Source organism: Trypanosoma cruzi, genomic scaffold (assembly GCF_000209065.1).
Source record: "Trypanosoma cruzi strain CL Brener 1047053516613 genomic scaffold, whole genome shotgun sequence".
Classification (NCBI taxonomy): Eukaryota; Euglenozoa; class Kinetoplastea; order Trypanosomatida; family Trypanosomatidae; genus Trypanosoma; species Trypanosoma cruzi.
The window spans coordinates 4,531-30,359 of NW_001849345.1; the positions used below are offsets into that span (position 1 = coordinate 4,531).

Below are 25,829 nucleotides of genomic sequence, written 5' to 3' on the forward strand. Positions count from 1 at the left end.
CAAAATTACTGTTGCGATGCCGATTGTGTTGTATTTGTGGACACGACGCATCTGCATGCAACGTGCGCAGCGCAGCCAGAAGAAATGACTTGCAGCACGGACGGCCGCCAAAAAACGGCGAGGGGCTGCCGGCCGCTTATGAAGGCGGAAGAAAGCAGCCCCATCCCTTCCTGTATGGCGTCGCACCGCACCGCCGATGCACCGCCCGATCTCTCAAATTGTCCGACGCAATCGTCGACAATGGCAATGGAGCTTATCCGCCAACGACGCTCGACTGTGGTACGAAGAATCACCGACATCTCCGCTTTGAGCCGGCCATATGGGGAGCGCGAACGAGTAGGCTTGAGAAATGTGTGCGCTGCCAAGGAAGGAGCAGAGAATGTCACTAGCGGGGCAATTTTCAACTTTTTGTGCTTTGCTGCACGCACGAACAGCCGATGAACGCGGAGAGCTGCGCGGCCTTTTTGGTGGCAATATTAGATGTGGCGCCATCGACCCGACAGCAGCACTCCAGGATGCTGCGGTCCATAGTGGAAATAAATTCAACCCCGCTGGACATGGTGATTCTGGGGTCACGAAGAATTGCGGCGCGATCCGAGACGAAGCAGGCGCGCCCCTTGACAGAGGAAGAGAGGGATGAATTTATCCGCGGCCGAGCCGATTGGAAGCAACGTGTTGTTTTTTGAAATGCGTGGATAACGACAAGCCGTTGTTCCGAGATTGCGTCCTTGACACCCAAAAAATTCCACAGTGGAGCCGGACGGGAACGTAATTTCTGATTGGTCCGTGGCGCCGAAGACGGCGAGGGCGGATCCCCACCGCGCCTCGCGGTTCGTCAGGATACGAGGGCAGGACGCCTTCGACACTATAAAGTTATGCAGGACACTTCAAGAAAACGAAAAGCTCACGAATATTACGACCACCGAAGTCGAACGAGCTTTGGCTCCTTGGGATGCCACGGCGCATTCCATAGAACGCGGTGCGTTGCGGCACGCGGCTCAAATCGTGGAGACACACAATTTGAACCCACACGTGATCTCGCGGTTGGCGAAGCACGTCGACCCGTTCGACCTTCCCCAGAACACAGTGCGATATTTGGGGAGGTACACCACACTGCTGACCCAGGTGTCGTCGCTGGTCGCATTGATGTGAAGGGAGAAACGGCGGAAGGGCAAGAACCCTGGCTGAGAGCAGCGGAGCGTTTTCTCCATGATTTTATCACAATCATGCTGCTACAATAGCGAGACGCGCGACAAGGACGCGTCTGGCCACTCCACAAGATGAACGAACCATCCCGTTACAGCGAGTCAACATGCCCGTATTGAATCTAGAATAGATCAAAAGTCGGTTGAACCCGGCGACCTTGGAGAGGCTCATGCAAGTTTGGGGACTCGTCGGGCGGTCCCCTTTCCCTCCGTCTTCCTCCGGTAAAGCGCGCGAAGGCTCACGGAGGATTCAAACCGCTGACGCGAGAGTGTTACGAAAAGCAGGAATTATCGAGGACGCTTCGTCCACAGTAACAGGCGGATGGATAATGCCCCTTTTCGGTTGTGGAGGAGAAAACCACCGGTTTACGACGACGACGGATTGCGTGGCCACGCGACAGGAACAGCGACGACCCTTACGAGGCTAATGCACCTCTTTTGCTCATTTCCCATTATTTGCCGCCTGTGATGGCTGAGGCCGCTTCCTGCCTGGATGTAAAGTCGTCCTTCATAGTCTCTTTGCCGCGGGAGACTCGGCATCTCTTTCGATGCCGCGTGGAGGACGGCACGCTGGTGGAGCTGACACGACTTTCAATGGGATACAAGGCCAGCCCAGAAATTCTCCAGATTATTATTACCTCGGCAATTGCGGTGGTGACGACGGTGGCTCACCCCCTCTGGGCTGCACCTCCATTGGTGCGTGTCGACGTATGGACCGATAATATGCGCATTGCAGGGCCGAAAAGCGACGCGGCATTGTGGGAAGCCAAGTGCTTCTTAATGCGGACGGCTGTCACGCCACGATGGGGAGGATCGCGAATCGGGCGCTGCGCAGTACACCTTTCTGGGGGTGCAGTTTGGTCATGTTCACCAGACGGTGTCACTGAGTGAGAAGTTTTTCCGGTCTGTATGCGCCATGCCGACGCTCAATTCTTTAACCATCGCGGAAATGGAGGTTATATCGTCACGTTTTTTGTATGCGACGGCCATTTTGGGCAGGCGCCTGTGTGCCTACTAATTTCTCATCACGGCAGCGCGACGGCGATGATTGGCACTTAACCGGGGGAGTTGTTCTGGAGACATCCCCGGCGAACCTACCGCCGTCAGCGGTTGGTTTGGGCGAGAGATTACGACACACCATCGAGAACAATCGTAAGCGAATCATCAAGCCCACGGAAAAGGCATCGGCCGCCATCATCACGGACGCATCGCTCCATGGATGGGGAGCCGTTTTTATTCCAGACTCCGGCGACGTTAAAATTGCCGGAGGGAAATGGGAGAGGAAGCCTTTTCTTATCATGCAGGCCGAGGCGCGCGTGGTACACCTAGTCTTGTCGGCTTTTTCCGCCATCTTGCCATCCACCATGGACGTTGGGGCGCACAGCACTTCGCTGCAAAGAGCGGCGAATAAAGGCAGCTCAAAATAGCACGCGTTGACGTGGGAGCTGAAACGGATACAAGGGCTTTTGGACTCTCGCGGAGCACAGAAAACCTTTGTCTACGTACGGTCTGCGGAAACCCCCGCAGACGGCATATCACGCGGTTGTGTTTTTAGAATTCAGCACTTGCGAAGGGGAGCGGCGGGGTCTTGTGGTTGGAGGACCCCAAAGTCTGCCACTTCGTAAGTAATAAGATGTAAATCCTAATTGAGAAAGAAGGACCATGCTAGTGGTCCACAGAATTCTATATATTGAATGAAAAGAAAACATTGAAGCAATTAACTAACGAAACTTTTTTAACTTGTTTGGTTTCCATAGATAATTTCAGGATCCGGCCAGCTGCCCGGAAGATTATTCTGTGTTATTAGACCTTGGGGTGTAGTTGTTGTCTTTGTTTTTGTTTTTTAATTTGCGTGCATCATCCCTTCGCTCCCAGAGTGTGGGGCAGTGCCCCGTTGCCCCATTCTTGTTTTACAACAATATATTGACCGGCCACTGTCCAGCCTGCACACACTCTGCGCATGGCACTGCGACGGTGGTGGGCAAATAAAAATGTTACTTGTTACGAATTTGTTTGATTGTTTTGACACCCACACCCGTCGACGGATTTTGTTTGCTGGTTGCGTTGGTGCTTCTTTTTCTCTGTGCTGCTGAGCTCTGCTGCCAGTGGCGACTGCTGCCCGCACACACCTCTCCACTTTCCCCCAGCACGTAACTGTCCGTAGAACAAGGCCACCGAAGCAGTAAGGATGTCAGCAGCGTGGGGCGCACGACCAGCGGGCTGTGGTGCCGTCACTGCCGGTATGCCTGCGGCCGCGACTGCCCCGGCGTCCCTCTGGCCGCCCGACGGTCGACGGCGGAACAGGAATTGTGTCTTTTGAGGTCGTCGGCTACGAGACGGGTAACACCGCGGCGCGGAGTGTGGACTGGCGGGCGGTCAGACGCAAGAAGGAACGCCTCGCGGAAGTATTTGCTGAGCTCGTCGTTGTTGGCTGGTACGGTGTAGGAAGAACGAGAGAGGACGCGGTGCAATGCAGCAGCATCATGCACGTTCCTCTTTTGGACGTCTTTGGTGACGTGCCGAACGGTGTGATGCTGGCGCTGATGGTGGACCGCGCCCCGCCGGCGTCGCTCGCCGCCCTCCCGGTGCATCTATTCGAGGCAACCACCTCGCGCGACGGCGTCCGACACACGGCTGGGGAGGAACAACGGGGGCAGGAGGCCATTCAACGGCGCCGCAGTCATAATTATAACCTCGAAATATCGCCCTGCACCGCTGCCCACGGCAGCCGGATTTTTTGCCACAACGAAGGCGCACCGCGTACGACGGTGTGCCTAAGAAATGTGCGGTTTCTCACGGGGTCTGACGAAATGGCGCAAATAGGAATTGGCGCAGCCATGAGCACCATCGGCCCAGGCAACCGGAGCGGTGGCCACGAGGGTGGAACTGTGTCGTCACACCCTCAGCGCGTGAAGCGGTCCCTGCTTCTGCTGAAGCGGCGCGTTGTGCTGGTATTGGAGCATCTGAGGGCCATTGAGTCCGGGTGTGTTGCGTGTCCGGCCCCCGATGTCCTGCGCCACGTAGCGAAGGCGTGTGCGATGCTACCTGTCAGCATCCACGACGCCTCCCTGTGCCCAGTCGCCGTTGTCATTATCCCCACCACCGCGGCCGACGAAGAGGTGTGTGGGGCGTTGGCCATCACACTTCTCTCGCTTGGGACAAAATGCGCACTGGCCTTGTGCGAGCTCGTCAGAGCTCAGGAGGAAGGTCCCGCGGTGGGAAGGCTCCCCGGCTGCGCGGGGCCGACAGAACTTGGCGTGAGTGGCCGACGGCAATGCTGACGCAACCCGTCATTTCCGTCGACAAGGGCAGTGCGGCGTTGGGCGTGCCCGTGCCCGTGAAGCGTGCTACGGCGGAGAGGAGTGAGGCCCTGGTGGGCCCGTCGAAACAGCTGCATCACCCTCACTGTCGGTACATCGCTTTCTCTCTTTCTTTTTCCTTTTGTCTCCTCCCTTGCCTCTTCCAGCAAACACTCCCTGATAGGCTAGCAAGCCAGATTCGCCAGCGTGAGTCCTGTGATGGCAACAGACGAGAGCGCACCCCCTCGTTTTATGTCGGCGGAGGAAACGGTGCCGGCGCGTTCCGTGCACATCGATGCGAGGGCGCTATTCAGCGCTCTGCCGTGCCTGCGCCGTGTACCTATTTTTGGCACCAGTGTGGAGGCCTTCGGACCAAAGTGCGTGCTGTCAATAGGATTGTCAGAGTTTCTCTGCAAGGGAGTCGCCGACTGCCTCATCCGTTGCTCATTGTTCCCCATGTTCAGGCGACGCTACGGTGTTGACGCCATGACGTACCAGCGCATGGCCAATTTGGCATCGATGGGCTGGTCGATGAAGCCGATCACCGCCATGTTCAGCGACATCTTCAGCTTCTTTGGGTACACGAAGCGCTGGTACCTGGCCGTCTCGTGCGTGGTCGGTGCCGCCTTTGCGCTTGCCTTCGCGCTACTGCCACCCGCGAAAGCCAGCGCGGCGCCGGCAGCGGTGTTTGTTTTCCTGACCAGCTTCACCAAGGCAAACGTGGACATCCTGACGCAGGGCCACTACAGCCGCCTTATACGCCGCATTCCTCTCGCTGGCTCGTCGCTGGTGAGCTGGGTGTGGTGGTGGGTGCTCCTGGGCTCCCTTGTCGCCTCTGTCATTGCCGGGCCCCTCGCCGACGCCAGTCTGGAGTGGATCGGCGTGATCGTTGCCGCCACGCTGCAGTTTGTGACGACGTTATTCTTCGTGATGAACTGCTACGGGGAGAACAAGAACCGTGTAAATCGTGCCGAGGATGCCAAATTCATGTGCACGAGCCTGCTGGAGGAAATGAACGATCCCAGCGCAGGGCTGCGAGAGATGGGCAACCACTCCATGCTGGGTCTCTCAAAAGAGGTGTACGCAGCTGTGCCTGGAGAGGAGGAGGACGAGGTACCGTCTCTGCCGACCTGCTGCTGCGGTGTCTTTGAGGTGAACAAGGAGGTGGCGCGACGCAACTGGAGGATAGTTCTCTACTGCCTCCTTGTGGCAGCGGGCTCGGTTGTCATGGCCTTCGCTACCCTTCTTGGCGACATCTGGAGCCTGCTGTACGCCTGCATTGTCGTTTCCGTCTTTCTTTGTGTCTTCGGCTTCTTTGCACTCCCGTTGGTGATCGCCAAGACGAATTTGTTTTTTTTTATCGGCATGGCGTCGTACATTCAGCTCCCCGGTGCCCTGGACAGCTTCTACATGGCCAGGCCTGATTGCCTGCCCGACGGACCGCACTTCTCGTTCTTCTTCTACAACACGGTCGCAAGCATCATTGGAAACATTGGTGGCATTGTCGGTATTCTGCTGTTCAGGTACGTGTTCTCGAAGAAGAGCTACCGCATCACATTTGTCGTCACCACGCTTGTGTTGATTGTGGCCAGTATCTTTGACCTCATCATTGTGGAGCGGTGGAACCGTCCGCATATCAGCGATCACGTGGTGTATGTGCTCGGTGACCAGATCGTCTACCAGGTGTGTTGCATGCTAAACTTCATGCCAGGCATGATCCTAATTTCTCGGCTGTGTCCGCGTGGAACGGAGAGCATGGTGTACGCGTTGCTAGCAGGGTTTTCGAACTTTGGGCAGGCAGTTTCGAACACCGTCGGCTCGCTGTTGATGGAATTTAAGTGGCCCGTCGAGACGGATCCCGCTGTCGGCTGCGACTTCAGCAACGTCAAGTGGCTCTTAATTGTGGGGCACCTCCTCTGTCCGCTCGTGTGCATCCCACTGGTGTTTCTGCTGATCCCGGCCGAACGTATCTGCGATAACATTGACGTGGATGGTCGTGTCGTCCGGCCACAGGAGCCATCCGGCGACTGTAAGGTTGAGGGAAGCAGGGAGTCATTGAGTGCTCAAGAGCCCGTGCTGAAGTGAGGGCGCACACGCCCCCGCCCTCCGTCCGTGACCCGGATGCCGTTGACGATGCGAGCTGCTTTTCGCCGGGTCGCACTTGGGGCCGCATGACCCTCATCATGCTCTAATCACATCCTCTCTTGTTGTTGTTGTTCCTCTCCCAATTGTGCTTTATTATAGGAGCCCGTGAAAATAATGTTAGTGTTGGGGCTGAATAATTAAACCAACACATCCTGATGAGGCGATTTTATTTCTGTACGATTGTTTTCTATATTTATTTTTCTATATTTATGACACTTTGGTCGACCAAGATTTAAGGAATCAAAAAAACGATAAAGGTAAGACGAAATTTTTTCCTTTTTTTTGTTGTTATCCTGTCTACCCTTTTTTATTCCCTTCCTCCTTGCAGTTTTTGTTTGTTTTGGCTGGTAGATTACAAAGTCTACCACCTTTTTAGTAATAAATGTTTGCAATCCGAATAGAGTGCAACATGTCACGATATTGGTCATTAGAATATATATATATTTATACTTAACTGGGGTAAAAACTGAGGAGGTGGCGGACCTACTCCCTTTTCTATTTACCCCTTAATTCCCTTCTTATTTCTTTGGATGTGTTCAGGATCCGACCAATGGCTCAGGTGAATATTCCATGTGCACGTGCGTGTCAGTATTCTTTTCTAAATTGCGTATAGAATTGACTGCTGTAACGTGTGATTGAAAAAAAAAGTAAAAAGTAAAAAACGAGAATGTCCGGGGGGATGCCTTATATATAGGGTGCAATCGGCCCTTTTGATATCGATTTGCTTACACCGTACTTTTCTTTATTATTGTTATTATTGCTCGTATTGTTTTTGTTGTTGTTGTTTCTTTTTGTTATTTTCAAAGTTTTGATGCGGTGTGCTCTGCCTTACTTTTTTTTTTTGGCTTGTAGGTTCTCGGCCTTGGCGGCAACGAGGAGGTGGAAAAGAAGGGGTGATGCAGGCGGTGGTGCACTACGGCGAACAGTTCGTGGAGGTCCCGGACGCGTCCGTCACACTGAGGGATATTTGTGGCTCATTTGGAATGACTGGCGACCTCGCAGGCGTCTGCATTAAACATCGGGCGACCGGGCGCGTGGTGGCAACGCTACCATTTGAGTGTCTGCCCGCTGCCAACGACGCACAGGGAGAGGAAGAGAAAATATACGACGTCTGCGCCCCATCGGAAGGTGGCGTGGAGGAATCCACCCCGACGACGGATGACATGACGGACATCTTGAGACAGTTGGTGCGGTTGGGTGCCACGTCACTCCTCTCAACAGAGTCGGAACAAAATTGCTCCCTAGACCCATACGATCCTCGTATGTCACCGGGATTACTGATGCGGACAATTTATCCGCCTTCTCTCTACTCGCCCTACCGACACCGCGGGGATCCACTCAATATGCAGGGAAGATTTGCCAATTCCCCCATTACGGGAAAGATGACGGGACCACCGTATGTGAGTGCCGTGGAGCCATACACTGTGGAAGCGCCAACGGAGCTGACGTTGCAGTTACGGCCTGATCTTGTCCCGCAGAGCGAAGAGGAAGCACGTGATATTCTTCAAGGGCTTGTGGCTGCGGCCACGCGGGTAAAGGCCATGGTGGCCATGGCCGATGAGGAGGAAAAACGGCATGCGCCATCAGACGTAAAGCCAAATGTGGCGCTCATGCAAATGAATTGAATACTTTTATCAACTTGTCGTAGTCTCTAGCTGTTTATGTGTTGAAAGAAAAGAACAACAGAAAATTCCCATTTCTATTGTTTTCTTTTTAATTGATGTTGTCTCAGGCCGCTTTTGCTTTGGACTTTTTTTCCCTGCTTGCCTTTTTTTTCCTTTTTTTTTTTTGTTTGGTTGGCCTTTTTAGCTGTCATTATTTTCTCTCCTGCATCGGTCCGTGTCTGGGCATTTTTTTCCCCCTGCCTGTGCATTTGGGCTCACGAGAGGGCGTGGGAACACTCGGGAAATGCATCGTTCCAAGCGGTTTCGCCCCGGGCTACGCCATCGCAGATGTTGGCGGTGCTCATGGACCTCGCTGCTCCTCACCCTTTTCTTTCTTGTGCTTAACAGCCTTGTTTGGCTGTATGGGTTTCGACGGATCCCATCTCTTACCCCGTTCCCTTTTCCCACCGACCGAGAGGAGCCTGCAGTTGTGGGGCCGGGGGCTAAAGAGCCCCGGCGCGCTGGTCACAATTCATCACAGGCACCAAATTTCGTCCTTTCTGGCTCTGATAATGAAAGACACGAAAACATCATTTTGCCAAAAGGTTTTGGTCATGAAATAGAATGCGTGACGAGCCAAAGGGAAAATTCGTCGCTGTTGTATGTTCGATTTACAGATCGGAAAAGAGTGTTGACACTTAAGGACATTATTAAGAAGGTGCATCACAATCTTAATAAAAATGATTCTAATAATCATTATCATGACGTAAATGTATCCATTTGCCCTCCTTTACCAGAAGACGTGAAAATCCCTATCAATGACTCTTTTGAGATTGGAATGATTCGTGAATTTGTGGGTGGTATGTATCATCCCCTCTACTGCAAGCAATGGAAACGGCATAATTCAAATCGTACGGAAAATGGAAATATTGAAAAGGATGAAGTTGGCGGGGAATATGCGGCGTCCATCTGTAGCGCAGAAACGCAGCACAAGTTGACTGAAGCAATCAACCATCCGCCCAAGTACGCGTATGTCATGATGGTCTCAAATCACCGTTATTTGGATGGTGCAATCGTATTAGCCGATTCAATCCGTGAACATTCCTTACTTAGTCGTAACCATGAAGCAGATATTGTTCTAATAATCAATGAGAATATCAAGAAGGAAATGTTTCCATTACTTCAGGTTGTTTTTGATCGCGTGCAGATTTTTCGTGGAATGCAAAAATGGGCACCGAAAAGCATTTTTAAGGCGACATTTGACAAAATGTATCTTTACATGCTAGAGGACTATACGGGCGGGATACTTTTCCTCGATGCAGACAGTCTCATTACGGATAACCCAGACTTTCTTCTACAAATGCAAGAAAAGATAGCCGCAATTGTGAAATCTGAAGATCCTGGCTATTGGACCGCAGCACGCCGTGCGGCGCTCTCTTACCCATTAAAAGAATCCGAGTGGAAGAGGTTAATGAGTACCCAGAAAATGCCTTTTCTATTTGCTGTTGGGGACGAGGAATACTTTCAAACCGGTTTGATGATTCTTAGACCCTCGTTGAACATGTTTCTTAAACTGTACTTGGAGTTTCGCCTCGGAAGTTACGGGTACAATCGTGTAGGGGCGCGTGATGGGGTTCTTTTCCGTACATGTTTCACTACCATTGGGGAGTTGGTGAGGCGTCCTCATGGGGTGTATCATTTTACCGGGACTCCCAAGCCGTGGTTTAACCTGGAGCGTCTCGATCATACCCTACGGCCCATTCAGGTCAAGATGCGAAAACAACTGCCACTGTCCTGGAAAGATTGCAAGCTTCGTTACGACTGGTGGACGCGGTATGAAAGACTTCACTTGGAGCATTTTCAGCGCATTGAGCTAGAAACACGTGCTTGCTGTGGTCCCGCGCAGGATGCAGAACTTATTAGGTGGCGGAACAAATATGGTGACAAAATAAGGCAGATTCCATCCGATCTTCACATAACAAAATACGGTGGGGCCATGTTGTTGCGAAAGCGCACGCGGGACCTACGACTCCCGCTGGGTATAAATTCATTGAAGGAGGCTATTCACGCTTCTCCAAAGTCTTACATGTGGCTTATGCGGTTTAGTAAGGATGTTGAATATCTTCATCCTGTACGAGAACATATGGCAAAGCTAAGGACATATGACGCTCCTCTGGCTTCTATGCATGAGTTGAACTCCCTTCTATCCGCTTTCAACTCTTTCTCCACCACGATGCACTATCCGAAAAGAATTGCATATGCATTTGCAGCCCATCCACACGGTAAAGAAGGGAACACGCAAGATGGGTTGTGGTCTGACTGTGATTTTCAATGTGCCAGATTGGGGTTGCGGTGTAATGCATCTTTGTTGATTGATACGCGAATTGCGGACTGCCAGTACAGTGAACCTCCAAGTAGCATGGCTAATGGTCTCATTCGTTGCAAGCGTTGCTTGTCTTACTACAAAGCTGGTGCCCCTTTTGTAATTTTTAAAAAAAATGAAAGGAATACCTTGTGGATACGGGAGGCTGAGGTTTGTTTTTTTAATGCATGGACACGCTTTGCAGTACCGAGTTGCAACGCGACCGAGCCACAAATTTATGAGTACGAATTGCAACATGGGGAGTTTTTGGCTCCCGTCTGTGCGTGCCAGTAGGGATTCCATTTATTTATTTATTTATTTTTTTATTGTGCGTGTGTGCGTGTGTGTATAACGGTACGCGACGCGGTTACACATGGCAGGAGACATCGAACTATCTTTTTTCTGTTGTATGCATTTTTACTTTTATAAATACGACCATCTAGGTTCCTTATTATTTCTTAAGACAGAGTTAAGAGAGTAACAAAAGGAGACAAAAAAAAAAAAATTGGGGAAAAAAAAATCCCTACACATGCTTATGAGGTTACTGTCTTGCAGAAGACCCCTAGGTTCCTTTATCGTCTATTGTATTTTTTTCTTTTTCCAATGTGTGTTTTTTGAAATCTTTTGGATTTTCTATTTCTTTTGCCGTTGTTATGTCTACCGGTTTTTACATGCTTTTTTTTTCTTGTCTCACTCTTTATGGATACATGAAGAAGAAGAAAAAAAAGAGGGTGAGTTTGCGCGTGCGTGTGTGTGGAGGAAACAAATGTTGACGGGATTAGGGACTTGGGAGTCCGCTGTGGACTCCGTGGAGGCGCAGGACCAGCAGCCGAAAAAAAAGCGCGGAGGCGGGTTTCAAAGCTTTGGACTGGACAAGCCGGTGCTTGACGGTGTGCTGCGACTTGGGTACAACGTACCGACGCCCATCCAGCGTAAAGCCATTCCACCGATGACTCAGGGAAGCGACGTGGTAGCCATGGCCCGCACGGGATCCGGAAAGACGGCGGCATTTCTCATTCCCATGTTGAACCTTTTGAAGTCGCACAGCAAGACGGTGGGTATTCGTGGACTGGTTCTCGCTCCAACGCGTGAACTGAGTTTGCAGATCCTACGCTTTGGTATTCAGTTGAACAAGTTTCTTGACCTCCGCTTTGCGGCGCTGGTCGGTGGAAACTCGCTTGAGCAACAGTTCGAGTTGCTCGGATCGAATCCTGACATTGTGGTCGCCACACCGGGTCGTTTACTTCACATCATGGAAGAGGCCTCCTTGAAGCTGAGCATGGTGAAATGTCTGGTGTTAGATGAGGCCGACCGCCTGTTTGAACTCGGACTGCAGCCGCAGATAGTCGCGGTTATGCAGAAGGTGCCAGATGCGTGTCAACGTGCACTTTTTTCAGCCACAATGCCAAGTGTATTGGCAGAATTTACTAGCGCAGGACTCCACAACCCTGTGGTCATTCGTTTGGATGCGGAAATGAAACTAAGCGATAAACTGAAGCAAAGTGCCTTCTTTGTCCGTAACGATGAGAAAGTGGCTGCTCTCATCGTGCTGCTTAAAAAGGTCATTGGAGTGGCGGCAGGTGACACGAACGATGGTACAGCCCAACAGGCTCTCATTTTTGTTGAGTCAAAGTTTCATGTGGATTATTTACAAATGATCATGGAAGCATATCTTATCTCTTGTAGCGCAGTACATGGTCAAATGGACCAGGAGGCGCGGCGTAATGCTGTGCAGGCGTTCTCAAGGCGTGAAACTCACGTTATGATTGTAACTGACGTTGCCGCGCGCGGTCTTGATCTTCCACTGCTGGACAACGTTGTGAACTTTTCATTCCCATCCACACCGAAGCTGTTTGTGCATCGCGTTGGCCGTGTGGCGCGCGCTGGCCGTTCGGGTGCGGCGTATTCATTCCTCACCTTTGAAGACTTTCCGTACTACGTCGACCTCATGGCGTTTATTGATCGTCCACTGCAGTGTCGACGAACCGAGGGTGACTTACTTTTCACGGCTGATGATGGCTGCTTTGGACGCATGCCGGAGGAAGACTTGCAGTTGGAGCTCGACTTCTTGCGTCGCCTCGCTCTGGAGGATGTGGAGGTGAGGAACATGGCGAAAGTCGTCGACAATGCTCACAAGAAGTTTACACGCACCAAGAAGAAGGCAACTCACGACGGCATTCAAGAGGCAAGGCAGGAGAAGTACCAGTTTGACAACACACCTCTGCATCCTATTTTTGTGGAGCGTCTGGAGGCGAAGCGCATTGCAGCCGATGAAGCGCGGTTTGATCTAAAGCGTTTCAAGGCGAAGGAATCCGTCCTTGAGATGATTCACGGCGAAAAGATGTTTCAAATCATGAAGCCTGTAACCATTCAAACCCTCTGGAAAGAGCAACGAGAGCAAGCGGAAGAAGACGACGCGGCAACGGGAAAAGGAGCAGCGGAAGAAGAGCCACAGAAGAGCGACCGTGCAAAGATTACGAAAAGAGATGTGACGGTGCCGGAAAAGAAGTTATCCCTGGGAGAAAAACTGCTTTTGAAGGCACAGGAGCGGAAAAAACGGGAACGACAAGAAATGGACGGTGCAACCAACGAGGAAGACGCTGTCACTGTGTGTCCCACGCGGGGTATGCACCGTTTTGAGTCGGAATACGGTGGAGGGAGCGGGAAGTATCGCGACCAGGATTATTTTATGGACACCACGAAGCGCAGCACTATGGAGGATGCGCACTATTCTGTGAAGGACGCAACTTTTGACGTGGGTGCTGAGAGTGCACAAGAGGCGCAACAACAACGCCAAGTGTACGCGTGGAGTAAGAAGAAGAATCGCTTTGTACGAATGAATGTCAATGACGCAAAGGCCATGTTACGCGGCGTAAAAAATGAGGCAGGGAAAGCAGTGAACTTTAAATCGAAGCTGGAGGCCTACTCACGGTGGATGAAGAAGAGCAATATGCGTATTCAAGACGTTGGGGAAGAAGAAGATCTTGGACCTCTCCATCGTGCCAGGGCCGCACAAGAGCAGGGCACCGGCGGCTATAACCATGACGGTGATGATGATGATGACACAGTAGACATCAGTGATCCAAATCAGGGGAAGAAACTTCGGGTTGGTCGCAAGCAACGTCGTCTGCCAAAGGACGGGCACATTCGAACCTTTGAGGAGATGGCGCACATCAAACGCAAGGCAGAAAAAGAGCGGGCCCGTCTGTCACGCAAGAAGCAAAAGCGAAAGAGCAAGTAGTCTCCGCAGGGGTGAAAAGAAATGAACCGAAACAAACAATCAAAAAAAAAGGAGTTAAGGTAATAAAAGGGGGTTTGTGCCAGTGTCTTGTTGTTGTTGTTGTTTTGACTGACCCGTTTTTTCTTGCTGTTGTTTTTGCTGTGAGATATCTATGAGGGGCTGGCCTGCGGGGATGTGCGAAGAAAAAACACAAGAGGGTGGCAAGCTGGAAGAAGTCTCTGGCAATTTAACAGATGGTGGTGTGCGGATAAAACGTATTTTTGACATGGTGTACGCATTATGAAGCAGACGGATGGCTGTCCGTGAATCGGTTAATCGTAAAATGAAGAGAGAACGGCGATAATCAAGAAGGAAGGGAAAGTGGCGAAGTGCCCATTAATTGCATAGTTGGGTGATTTGTATTTGCGTTTGTGTTTGTGTTTTCCTCAGTGAAATTCTCACTTACGCCTTCTCTCTCTGTTACTAACTCAGTTTAAAATGCGGATGCTCAAATCCCGGTGGTGTTATTGACTGTTGAGAGAGAGAGAGAGAGGCAGTTCCCTACACGAAGAAATATACGCATATTGCTGCTCTCTTTTTTGTCGGTGTTCCAAAATGTATTCTCTTATTTTGTTGTTATTGTTTTTTTCTTTTGCGTGCCTTTTTCCCGTGTGTTTTGGCTTTCCTTTTTATTTTGCATCATTTTGGTGTTGAAGGGACGGAGGGTAATTCATCTCCTCTGGGAAGATGCAAGGCGTCACGTACCCTCGTTTTGAGGAAAAACGGCAGCAAAAGCCGGTTGTTGGTAGCGTGCAGCTTCCACCAGTCAAAATGTCGAGGCAACCCCCAACGGAAGTGCAGAAACGACAGGGCATTTCCTCAAGTGACGTATCACCGTCGCCGAAAATGAAAAAAATTCACAGCGGCAATAAAAAAAGACGTAACACCGTTAGAAACGTCACTGGATCTGCGACTTCTGTAGAGACGGTTATGGAAATGAACAAAAAAGCCATGGCACTCATGAAAGATGGGAAAATGAAGGCAAGTTATGACGTGCTACAAACGGCTCTGACAGCTGCTGAGGCGGGAGTGCGCCGATTTCCGAGTCTTCCAATGGGGTCAAATTCAGAAAACCAGGAAAAACGTGATGCATGGCTTCTTGCGTTTGCAGCTACATTAAGCAACTTGGGATGTCTACAGCGTCGGGGCAATCAACCATACGAGGCTATACGTTATCTCCAGGACGCGCGCAATGTGGAATTGCAAGTCTTTGGAAGGCCGTCATGTTCCACAATGGTGAATCTTTCCGCAGTGCTGCTTGAATTGGGTTCAACGGAGGAGGCTTTCTTTATTGCCCGCGATTGTGCCTTGGCCTCAGAGGAAAGCGATCCAATGCTTCATATTATTGCGTTACACAACTACGGTGTGGCCCTGAGTCAGCATGATTCAGAAGAGATGCGACAATTGGCAGCACCCGTCCTTATGAAAGCACTGAGAGAGGCCGAAATTCATTTAGGCGAAGAGCATCCCACTACGATACTCATCCGCCAACACTGTGGCATGGATCTCAAAAAAACAACCGATGGGACCGATACATGCAGCTCCAATAATTCGGGTGCCATAACACAACTCCGTGAAACTCCTGAAAATTCCATCCAGCCACTGCCTCCAGGTGGTCGGCTGCCGCCTCTTGCCCCAGTTCCCGCTCATCTCATGAAGGCCAAAGAGGCCCTGCAGGTATTGAATTACGGAGGAATGCCGTCGATGGCGCAGAATTATGACTCTCCTGTTCCTGATAGCATAAAAGCACTAAACCGTCCTGAAAGCGCTTCCAATGATGGTGAGGCTTTATTATCCCCAACTGTGGCTCCAGTTCTGCGCGCAGTGGAAATAATGATAGCCACTTCCAAACGCAGATGCACTTCCAACGAACCTGCGGCTCCCTCGGTCGAGGAGGGCGTTGAAGCAACTTTGGCGAGGCAAGGATCCTCTCTGGTGGGTACACTGACTGCACCTTTGGTGCCATTGCAAGAACCACCGAATGAAGAAGAAGAAGAAGAAATGGACGAGAAAAAAGAATCGGAGGAGATGTGTGAAGATGATTATGGGAACAAAAGCAACACTTTGGGGGCCGCAGTAGAAACACTGGAGGAAGGGAGGGCGGAGTCTCTCATTGACTGTTGTGTGACGGACCCAGGGAAAGAAGGACAAGAAGATACTGGAGTCAATAAGGATGCCCCCGGTGGCGCTCTTTATGACGACGATGATGAGTCTCCAATGAGAACCGAAGAAAAACGCATCGACCCCGCGGCTGTTTCAAACACATTTGAAGAAACAAAACGTCCCGCAAAGAACACAATTTCTGGAGAGTATTTTCTCATTGGGGCCCAAGGAAACCGGTCAGAGCCGTCATTTTATCGTTTTGCGCCAACCGATGTCTCAGTGACGATGAACATGTATGGCGGTGAGCAGAATGTTGCAGCAATGAAGGCTCCCGAAACAACAATTGAAAAGGAAACCCCGCTTATAGATTTTGACTACGAAGAGGAGGAAGAAGAAGATGATTATGATTATGGTCATGGTTATCATGAGCTGCGTCCCTTTGAGCAAAAGAGGAGGCAGGAAGAGGAGAAAAAACGACTGGATACGGCTGAAAAGGTCATTGAAAAAAAGCGAGAGGTCTTCTTCAAAATAATTGGCGCTAATCCTACTTTACGTCGTCAGGCGCGCATTCAACAGGAACGTCTGGAGGAGGAGGTTCTTTGCGCTCGAATTCGTAAGGAGGCTGAAGAGAAAGCGAAAAAGGAATACTTTGAGCGCACTATTGAAGCCATTATCTTCCGCACAAGAGACAGAGCCGCGAGGAAGATTCAGACCACATGGTGCATGTGGTGGTACTCTGTGGGGAAAAGGCGACGAGAACTGCTTGTTAAGCGGGCCGAGGAGAAGGCGCGGCGGGAGCGTTCGCGTCAGGCTCTTTTTGAACATGAGCGGCGAGTAGAGCAGGAGCGACGGCGGAGAAAGAGTAATAAAGGAGGCTTTGAGGTCGGTACTATTCCGTCAGTAACGTCTTGTGGCAAAAAGTGGTTAGAAAAGACATTGTGTGTGCGGTATTTGGCACGGTGTGGTATTTCTCATAAAGATCAGAAAGAAGACTTTTTTGTGTCCAAAGTATCTAAAATCCAAGCCATTTGGAGGAGCTATCGCACCCGAGGGAAAATGCGAGAAGCAGCTTCTTATCGGGCACAGACATGGGTATTGAAACGACAAATGGAGCGTGAGGTCTACGCCGCAATGGTCATTCAGATGTTTGCCCGCCGTTGTTTTGCTCGCAGGGCAAGAGAGAAAAAATTCCTTGAACGATATCGTCCGCCAACAATAAAAATCCAAAGATGGTTTCGGTCTGTTATGCCTTGTCGACGTGCACTTGGTGTAGATCGGGTATCCAAGTGGCGAAGACAGTATTCTGCGAGATTGATTCAGCGAGCTTGGAGAGCGTACCTTTCTCGTCTTGCATACTTCATGGAGCGTCTTCGTTATAAATTAGATGAAGATAGAAGACATGAGCGTGTTGCCTCTTCCTTGTTGCAGCGCGTTGGTCGTGGATTTTTATTTAGGTCCTATGTAGCGAGACGATGGGCTAAATCTTCTAATCTTCGTAGGACTATGTACGCTCTTGAATGGGGAGAGAAGGGGATGGACGCAAATAAGGGTGGCATGCTCACTGTCGCCGCCCCAGTTGGAAATTATGTTCCTACACCCATTGAAGAGGTGAATGCCGTAGCGGAATTGGAGAGGGAGAAGTATCATATTGGCCTTTTTGTCGATGTCGTTGCAGAGCGTCACCGCGCTGAATGGAAGGAGGCCCTTCGCCTGCGTCCCTTTGAGGTGCTCCGACGTCGTGCCCATGAGGACCACCTCTGTGAACTCGAACTAAATGCATCCAGACGGGACCGAGCAGCGGTAAAAATCCAACGGGAATTCCGTCGGTGGCTGCGTATCCGTGACGCGCCATTCTCCGACAAAACGTTGCTACTCATCGCCCGTGGTAATTACCAGGTTTTGGAATACGGTCGAAAAATTGATTTTATGCGACATGCATGCGAACAGGACGCGGGAAGAGTTATTTTTGGTGAACAAGTCGCGCTCATGCGTGAGGCTAGAGCGGCGGCACAGGCAGAGTTACAAGCGGTTCGTCCATTGGTGAGGACTCAAGTCCCTCATCACGAGGTTCGAACGCGAGAAGAACGCTATGAAGTTGAAAAGGAGTTACAACGAGATGAGCATTTGCTGAAAAAACAATTACTTACAGACACCCTTCGTGAAAGGCGAGAATCTTTTATGAGACGGGCAGCGGAGGCAGGGATTGTAGGGTCAGCCATTGGCCGGACGAAAAAACAGCTTACCCAATAGATATAAATATGTCCGCGTCTACATCTTGAGGGTTTTCAGGACTTTCAGATTAATTTGAGGTGTGGGGGAGTTGCTCAACGAAAATGGTAAAGGTGCCCCTACAAGGAAAAGGGACGAGGGAAGCAAAAAAAAAAAAAAGAAACGGAACAAGGGGATGAGGGCGTGGGTGGGTCGGGGCATGTTTTCCCCATTGGCAGGGCATACCGTCTTCTAATTTGCTCCCGAACGCGTGGAGTAGGGGGTGACTGCTCCTGTGGTGTTTGGCTCCCTGAATTGTGAGATGGGGCTATGTGGAGGCGCAAGAGGCCTAAAAGAAAAAAGAAAAAAAAAAAGAGAGAGGGAGAGAGAGAGAGGAAAAGAGGGGTTGTAGAATAAACACACCTGGAGCAATGTACAGAATACAATGTTTTTTGATTTTACTGAATGAGTTTTTTTGGCGACGTTACTTTTTTTTTTTTTTTTGTCCGCTTGTTTTTTGTTTTTGTTGGATTTCTGATTCCGCTTGAGTGAGGATCATTAGTGTAATACTATGTATAAGATACATATGCGCATGTACACGTGTATACGCCTGTGTGTCTCCATGGAACGGTTTTAATGGCCTGCACCACAGTGGAATTTCTTTTCTCTCTCTTTCTCTGTGTGTGTCTCTTTCCGCCTCTTGCTTGGAGTGAGTTTTGCTGCTTTTCTCTCCTCTTTGCTGGTGTCGCTCATCATGTGACACTGGAAAGGTGGCTACAGTCTTTAGGAGGAAAACAAGTGGAACGGGGGAGGAACGAGGAAAAAGGGGAGGAAACAGAAACAAACCACACACGGAAGAACGGCGGGAGGAATACCCTTGTAGCGTCTTTTTTTTTTTTTTTTTTGCCTTTAATATTAATATAAACAGAATCATCTTTGAGCTAAATTTTTTTTCTTTTATTTTTCCTGTATTCTTGTGGTTTGAAATGATTCGGGATGCGGAGTTTTGGATGGAGGCGCGGCGCAAGCACAGCGGGGGAGATGCCATATTCACCGCCATGCTCCCGATGCTTCACGCCCGGCAGATTGTTCTTGACTCTGGTATAGAGGTAGATGAAAATGAAATTGGCCGTGAAGACTCCGCCATTTTTTCCTTCCCCAGCAAATTTGTCAGGAAGGAGCCATTTGAAGATAATAAAGTCATACATCTTCCAAAATCAAACGCTTCGGGTAAAAAGGTTTCCTCATTAGTCCTACGCGTCCTGCAGCAGATCATGATGTTTGCAGTTCCTCTCTATTCACTGCAGTACAACATTCCCGCCATGTCGATGAGTTGGCGAACGAGCTGCGTTGTGGATAGAACTACGAAACAACTTATAACATTTGGGGCTGGTGATGGCGTGAAGGTGCCAAAACAACTCCTTTGCCGAGGCTGTGTTGCCACCGATGAATTTTTTGCCATTTTGACTGATCAAGGAGAGGTGTGGGTGTCAGGTGGCTTAAGTGTCTTGTCATTGGAAAACGGAAAGTGGACGGCAGGGCCTCTTGGAAAGGCCGAAAGCTTGTCAACTGTTGCAGAGAAGGCACTTTTGATAGTGGGGCACGGAACACGTCTTGCATGTGTGACGCGGGCATTTGTTGTGCGGCCACTCTCCATTTTGTCAAACCCCGTGAAGTCTGTTATACCTTCTCGTCATGTACGTTTTTTGGATTTGGGATACGGGGAAGATTATTACATGGTTGGAATAGACTCTGTGCTTTACAAAACGCTTGCGTCTAAACGAACGCTTGGGACCCCACGTCGAGTTATGGCATTAAGTCGAACGCCGGTTTCTCGTGTGTCGTGTGGAATGGGGTTTTGTCTAATTATCGATCAAAACGGCCATTTGTACACGCTGGGAAGAAATAAAAAGGGCCAATTAGGTAATGGGCAACAGCAGAATGCACGTCGCAAGCCGTATCTTCAAAAGTCTCTTTGCCATCACTTCTTTGTGATGGTTGCAGCAGGGGATGCGCATTCGTTAGCCCTCACGAGTAGTGGAGTTGTTTATGCTGCAGGCAGCAACGAAAATGGTCAGCTGGGACTGGGAAAGTCCGTAGATACGATGTTGTATTTTACTCCAATTTCATTGCCAAGCAAATGTGTAGGAATCGCGGCGGGACCGGCGGGTAGTATGTTTGCATGTGAAGATGGTCGCGTATATGTTTGTGGCCTGAATGATCAAAAGCAGCTTGGCCTGGATACATCGGCTCGGATTGTTTATACCCCCTCTTTTATTCCGGTGATAGCGACAGGTGTGGAGGCGTACACGATGGATTTTGGTGCCTATCAGAAACCCCTCATCACGACAAGGAACTCCGTTCAATCTTCTTTTCAGCCGAATGATTCTTCAGCCGCCGTCACAAATCCGGAAGAGACTATTCCGCAGCTGATCCCGTCCGAATTACTGCAGACATCAGTGGTGAGCGATACAAATAGGCACAAACAATTTGAACAAACACCGTTGCCGAGGAAGGAAAAGAATGGGAAATGTGTAAAGTGTTGTGCAACCATGTAGGTTGAGGGTCTAGTGTTGTTGTTTATTTATTTATATTTTTTGTTTTCTTGTGTTTCCTTGCGGTGCCTTTTATTATTATTTCTTTCTGTTTGTGTCTCTGTGTATGTGCCATAGTTTGCTTAACCTTGTTGTGTTTGTGTGTTCACACCAACGGAAAGGAAAAAAAAAAAAAAAAAGAGAAAATAAAAACAATTTGTTGTTCGTGTTGTGGCGCATATCGCGTCAGCAACATCGTCAGCGCCTACGCATGCTGCATGTTTGTATTCTTTTGTGCTGTTTTTGAGATGTTGTTTCTCGCCTGTGCGGTGGCTTGAAATGTTTGCTGCTCTTTGTTCCATCCCTTTTTTGTTGTTGTCCTTGACGCGTCTCTTATACTTGCATGTATGCCAGGCGCTCCGTCCTCACTCACAGCGGCTGCTACCAAGAGGAAGTGGAGGGGCAACAACAAAAACAACATCATCATCATAAACAACAACAACAAAAACGACGACGGCAAAAGTTGAAAAAGAAAAACAAAAAGAAGAGGTTTTTTGCATTGACGTCATTTTTATTATTATTATTATTTTATTGCCCTTATATATTTTTTTTCTTTTGTTTTTCTATCCATTCACTTTTACTCGGACTGATATATTTCTTTTGACTTTGTCACAGTGCGGGGAACACACGCAAGGGAAAGAGAGGAAATGTATCGGCCAACAGGTGCCATGCGGCTGCCACGGCCATCCCGTTTTTTCTTCAGGGGACGGCGCAATACGCCGATGTACTACTCCGGTCGAGCAGGCGCCGAAGGTCATCCCGACACGCTGGCAGAATGCATTGGTGCTGGTCGCACAGACCCGGAATGGATGTGGCTGAAGCTTCTTTGCTTCTTCTGCGTGAGCTCAACGGTGGGAACGTGGATTTGGCAGACGTACTTTTATGAGCAGGCGAAGTTTTTCAAAGATGAGCCGTGGTCGCCATTTAAGAACTGAGAGTTGGGGGCTGGCGGAGGGAATGCGAATGTGGAGGAACCGCGAACATGCAAGAAGAAGAAAGAAATTGTTAGTCAAGAGGAGCAGAAAAGAAATAGTGGCTTTTTCTATTTATTTTGTGTGTCTATGAATGGCAGGAAGAGTTTTTTTATTTTTTATTTGTTTGCTGCTGTGGAGAAAAGAGTGACTTTTAACTTGCGAGTTTGTTCTGCACGCCCTTCATTTTTGGCTTGTTTTCCTCCGCACAGTTTAGGGACAAGTTAGGAGTTCAACGGAGCGACGAATGAGAGTGAAACGAAGGCGACATTTTCCTCCGCGTTTCCCTCCCTCTCTTCCGATTTGTTAAATTTACATTTGCGCCGGCACATGATGGGAATTGCTTTTGAAATTTGTTCATATTCGGAACTTACTCGGTCGACATGTTTAATCCACTGACTGCCGCCAGTGCCCCTTCCCTTCTCACTTCATTGCTCTCCTACAGAAGAAACGCTGCTCACTGCCGCTGGATTGCCAGGGAAACTTGGGGCATGACAGCAATGCCGCCCTCGTTGCCTCGTCCCATTGGATCCCCCTTTGGCCCAGTGTGTGTGTGTGTTGCATGCAGCTCGCCACGTTTCCTTTTGGGAAAAAGAATTTGATTGGTTTTGTTAATAAAAATGTTTGATGTTATTTTCAGGCTGTATACTGTGTGATGTTCTCCTTAAACTCTCTCATACCTCCTTTGTGTATTTCTTCTGCTTTCTTTTGACTGCCAAAAAAAAAAAAAAAAAAGCGAGGGAAGGGGAGGAGAGAATAAACAGAAAGGATAGTTTTTTTTAAATTATCATTTTTGGCTTAGTTTTTATTTATCGGCGAAAGCTGTCGTCACGGATATCGAAAAAGCGTGCATTGTACATATATATATAATATTATTATTATTGGTAGATCAATTGGCAACGTTTCTGTGCGTTTTTGGTTATTATTGTTGCTTTGGTGGTAGCCTTTTTTGTTGTCTCTTTGCTTATTGTGTGCACGTGAGAGGTGTTGCCATGCCGACGTATTATGAGCGGCTGGACAATTTGTTTGCGGTCTACGCTCCCGAGAAGCGGCCACTTGTTGCCGGCATTCTCCAGAAGTACAGCGGTCGAGAGGAGGAGGTGCTGCAGAGCCTCGTGAGAAAATTTGGGCCGGAGCCGAGTGAAGCTCTCAACCACACGAAAGGAGGTAATAGTTATCGTGAGCGCCTCGTTTGCTTTTACACCAAATACGCCCCAGGCAAGCTAGTAACCGTGGATGCAACGTTAGCCAGATGTGCAGGGCGTGAAGAGGAACTTTTTTCCGCTCTGGTTGAAAAATATGGACCAGAGCCGGCCATTTCTTGCGGTGATGAGGACTCGAGAAGTGTGGAGAAGATTTCTGACACGCAAAGTGACCTCAGCCGCACCACCTCCAGCATGAGTCTCGTGCCGTACAATGTACATGATTTCCGATGGCGTTTGGCGCGGATTCTTATGGAGCACGCTCCGGGGAAGTTGGCAATTTTGGATCAAATGATGGAGAAGTACGCCGGTCGCGAGGAGGAGATGCTTGCGGGATGTGTAGCGCGTTATGGCCCGGAACCGCTACCACCAGACATTCAATCACCGAGAAGCCGTCTGTTACGTTTTATTGAACACTACGTGCCACGCAAGGCCTCCTCCGTGGATGTGATGCTTAAAAAGTACGATGGACGCACCGAAGCTCTCTTTGCAGCCCTTGTGCATAAACTCGGCCCAGAACCACCGGCGCCTTCACCGGGTAATGAACTGAGTAAACCAACTTACCGACAACGACTCATTCGTTTCTACGAGTTTTATGCCAGGGAAAGACTTGCTGATGTGGATACCATTCTCCGACGATACAATGGGGATGAGGAGTCAATGTTCCGTATCCTTGTAGAAAGGTATGGACCAGAACCAGATCCCGCTTTCGATTCAGATGCACCCATCGAACCAGCTACAGACTATCACACACGACTCACGCGACTCTTTACAAAATATGCACCTGAGCGAGTCGATAGTGTTCCGTATCTTTTGGCGAAATACAAGGGCTCTGAATCTAATATTATTAAGGCTCTTATTAAAAAACTTGGGCCGGAGCCACCTTTTGATGCTTCCGGCACTCAATCTGCGATGGTTCATTTGGGCAATGTGAATGAGGGACCCGGTAACGGTGTTCCACCTGGCACAAGTGAGTTTCGAGATGATGACGGAAAGGAGGGCAGTGAAGTTCATAGCAAGGCGGAGAAACCAGAGGAGTGGTTGAGGCATCTCTCGTTGCCCCTGTCAGCGTATCGTCGGTATGCTGTTAATCGCTTAGGCGAAGCTCGTGTTAGTGCGTTAGAGATTCTTTTTGGTATTCCTTGTTTGTTATTTAACGAAAATGGTGGCGATGAGAAGGATGAAAAGCGCTGGGTTATTGTAAAGGCTGGGATGGCCTCGGGAAAAAAATTCGATGCCGCACAAGAGAGTGAGGAGCTTAAAGAGCCGATGATCGCAGAATGCATCAGTGCCAACTTTGCATGTCTTGTGTTGATCTTGGAAACTGTGAAATTTCCTCTGCCTGCGGTATACGATGAGGGGAAGGTGTTTTCTCTTTATCCCTTTTGCACTTTACTCGGTGATCGTGACCGGTTTACCCTGCGGATCTGTGCGGCAATTATGGACCTGCGAAAAAGAGTTGAAGCCGAAGTAGCCTCCCTTTTGCATGAGGAGGAGGTCTGTCGAGGACTTATTCAGCGGATGGATGGCTGGAAGCAACAACATATTATCCGTTTGAAAGCCAAGGAAGCGTATAAAGAGCGCCTTGTTCAGAAGTCAATTGAGCTTCTTCCCGAGTTTGAAGAGAAGGAACGACAGGATATCATTACGGTGGAACAAATTGAAATAAAAGGGAAGGCGTTTTGGTTTTATGAGGGTTTGCAAACTCCAATGAACACCTGCGAAGATCTGCAGGTTCCATACGGCAGGCAAAGGCTGGGAAATGAGAAGAAAATGAGTGTGGGAGGCAAACATGTGGGTTCACCTCCACCCCCTGCGGGTTGTCGTGGCTTTTCTCAGTTGATTTTTTCTCATCTTTTACGCGGCCAAAATCGTGAAAATTATGGGTTGAGGTCTTTGCAATCTTATAAAAGCTCTGCAGAAGACACGATGGATGTTTCTTTGGTGGGCGGGCAGAAAATGGGGTCGCCTGCCACCGTCACTACTCCTGTCTCATGGGGCCCGAAACACAGCACTCAAGAGGAAAATAGCCCATGCAACCTTTTGGAAGCCTCTCCTCCGCCAAGAAAACCTCGTGGTGCGGTGGAACCCACTGTACGTGTGCTTCGATTTAGCGGTGAGAGAATACGTGTGAATGGGCAGGTCACGCCCGCCGGGAATAAGGTGGATATCACAGGGCGTGACAAGTGGGGTCCATCTAAGGACGGACGAATTTCTCAAATTGCAGCCGTGCCGTGCCGTGACACACGCGAAGCCATTTTGTTGGGTGAAGATCCTGGCAAATTCTGCAAATCAGGCAACAACTGGTTGGTGTGACAGCTCTCTCTCTCTCTTTTTTTTTTTTTTTCTTTTTGAAAGACAAAACATTTTTTATTCCGCTTTGGAGAGCGTATATTGTTAGACTCTGCCCCATTCTTTTCAGATCTACTTCACCCTCGGGCCTTCTTTTTGCGTTTTATCGTTTTCTTTCTTTATGTATTTTTGTGTGATTATTGATTATTGACGATAAATTTTTAGGGGGAAACGGGTGCATCCCATGCTCTTTGTTTTTCCCGGGCTAGAGGCATTCTCTCACGCAACAGTCGTGCCCGTAGTGTAAACAAGGATTTATTTGTTGCCAGTTCTCTGCACGATGATGTCTGTTTTAATCTCATTTGCATTTGTGTTTTGTTGTATTGGGTCTTCTCCTCATTTGTGTGTTTTTGTGTATTTGTTCCTCCATATTTGCGGGGATATCATTGGCAATGTCCCGTGTGTCATCTTTTGTGTGAGTTCAGCCTCCCTCCTTCAGATAAACAGAGACGATGGCCGTTGCCCTTCCCAGACGAGTGCGGCGCACATCACAAAAAAGAGAAA

General features: G+C 49.4%; 9 protein-coding genes across 9 annotated transcripts, besides 15 other annotated features; all 9 read left to right on the forward strand.

Moving 5' to 3' along the window:
* Positions 1-3,025: a mobile genetic element.
* Positions 1-5,959: a sequence feature (areas not merged during assembly with more than two copies in the genome that could not be assigned to a particular haplotype).
* Positions 2,783-3,000: a mobile genetic element.
* Tc00.1047053508027.30 (hypothetical protein, conserved) lies at positions 3,689-4,486 on the forward strand (the record flags this gene model as incomplete). Its single annotated transcript, XM_808200.1, has 1 exon — positions 3,689-4,486. The coding sequence occupies one exon, from the start codon at positions 3,689-3,691 to the stop codon at positions 4,484-4,486; it is 798 nt and encodes a 265-aa protein (XP_813293.1).
* Positions 4,724-6,589, forward strand: Tc00.1047053508027.40 (folate/pteridine transporter, putative; the record flags this gene model as incomplete). Its single annotated transcript, XM_808201.1, has 1 exon — positions 4,724-6,589. The coding sequence occupies one exon, from the start codon at positions 4,724-4,726 to the stop codon at positions 6,587-6,589; it is 1,866 nt and encodes a 621-aa protein (XP_813294.1).
* Positions 5,960-22,352: a sequence feature (heterozygous, non-Esmeraldo-like haplotype).
* Positions 7,392-7,448: a microsatellite.
* On the forward strand, positions 7,546-8,274 carry Tc00.1047053508027.50 (hypothetical protein, conserved; the record flags this gene model as incomplete). The annotated part of the gene is made up of 1 exon (XM_808202.1): positions 7,546-8,274. One exon carries the CDS (start codon positions 7,546-7,548, stop codon positions 8,272-8,274), a length of 729 nt encoding a protein of 242 aa, XP_813295.1.
* Tc00.1047053508027.60 (uncharacterized protein) lies at positions 8,558-10,909 on the forward strand (the record flags this gene model as incomplete). Its single annotated transcript, XM_808203.1, has 1 exon — positions 8,558-10,909. One exon carries the CDS (start codon positions 8,558-8,560, stop codon positions 10,907-10,909), a length of 2,352 nt encoding a protein of 783 aa, XP_813296.1.
* Positions 10,917-10,943: a microsatellite.
* On the forward strand, positions 11,145-13,856 carry Tc00.1047053508027.70 (ATP-dependent RNA helicase, putative; the record flags this gene model as incomplete). The annotated part of the gene is made up of 1 exon (XM_808204.1): positions 11,145-13,856. The coding sequence occupies one exon, from the start codon at positions 11,145-11,147 to the stop codon at positions 13,854-13,856; it is 2,712 nt and encodes a 903-aa protein (XP_813297.1).
* On the forward strand, positions 14,583-18,248 carry Tc00.1047053508027.80 (hypothetical protein, conserved; the record flags this gene model as incomplete). The annotated part of the gene is made up of 1 exon (XM_808205.1): positions 14,583-18,248. One exon carries the CDS (start codon positions 14,583-14,585, stop codon positions 18,246-18,248), a length of 3,666 nt encoding a protein of 1,221 aa, XP_813298.1.
* Positions 15,879-15,914: a sequence feature (GA-rich).
* Positions 18,568-18,609: a sequence feature (GA-rich).
* On the forward strand, positions 19,193-20,764 carry Tc00.1047053508027.90 (hypothetical protein, conserved; the record flags this gene model as incomplete). Its single annotated transcript, XM_808206.1, has 1 exon — positions 19,193-20,764. The coding sequence occupies one exon, from the start codon at positions 19,193-19,195 to the stop codon at positions 20,762-20,764; it is 1,572 nt and encodes a 523-aa protein (XP_813299.1).
* Positions 20,919-20,953: a microsatellite.
* Positions 21,204-21,260: a microsatellite.
* Positions 21,306-21,408: a sequence feature (T-rich).
* On the forward strand, positions 21,448-21,735 carry Tc00.1047053508027.94 (hypothetical protein, conserved; the record flags this gene model as incomplete). The annotated part of the gene is made up of 1 exon (XM_808210.1): positions 21,448-21,735. The coding sequence occupies one exon, from the start codon at positions 21,448-21,450 to the stop codon at positions 21,733-21,735; it is 288 nt and encodes a 95-aa protein (XP_813303.1).
* Positions 22,353-23,298: a sequence feature (areas merged during assembly that could not be assigned to a particular haplotype. This can correspond to areas where the two haplotypes were merged or to regions with more than two copies in the genome that were merged during assembly.).
* Positions 22,630-22,654: a sequence feature (AT_rich).
* Positions 22,764-25,289, forward strand: Tc00.1047053508027.100 (uncharacterized protein; the record flags this gene model as incomplete). The annotated part of the gene is made up of 1 exon (XM_808207.1): positions 22,764-25,289. One exon carries the CDS (start codon positions 22,764-22,766, stop codon positions 25,287-25,289), a length of 2,526 nt encoding a protein of 841 aa, XP_813300.1.
* Positions 23,299-25,829: part of a sequence feature (heterozygous, non-Esmeraldo-like haplotype) that runs on past the window's edge.
* Positions 25,293-25,326: a repeat region.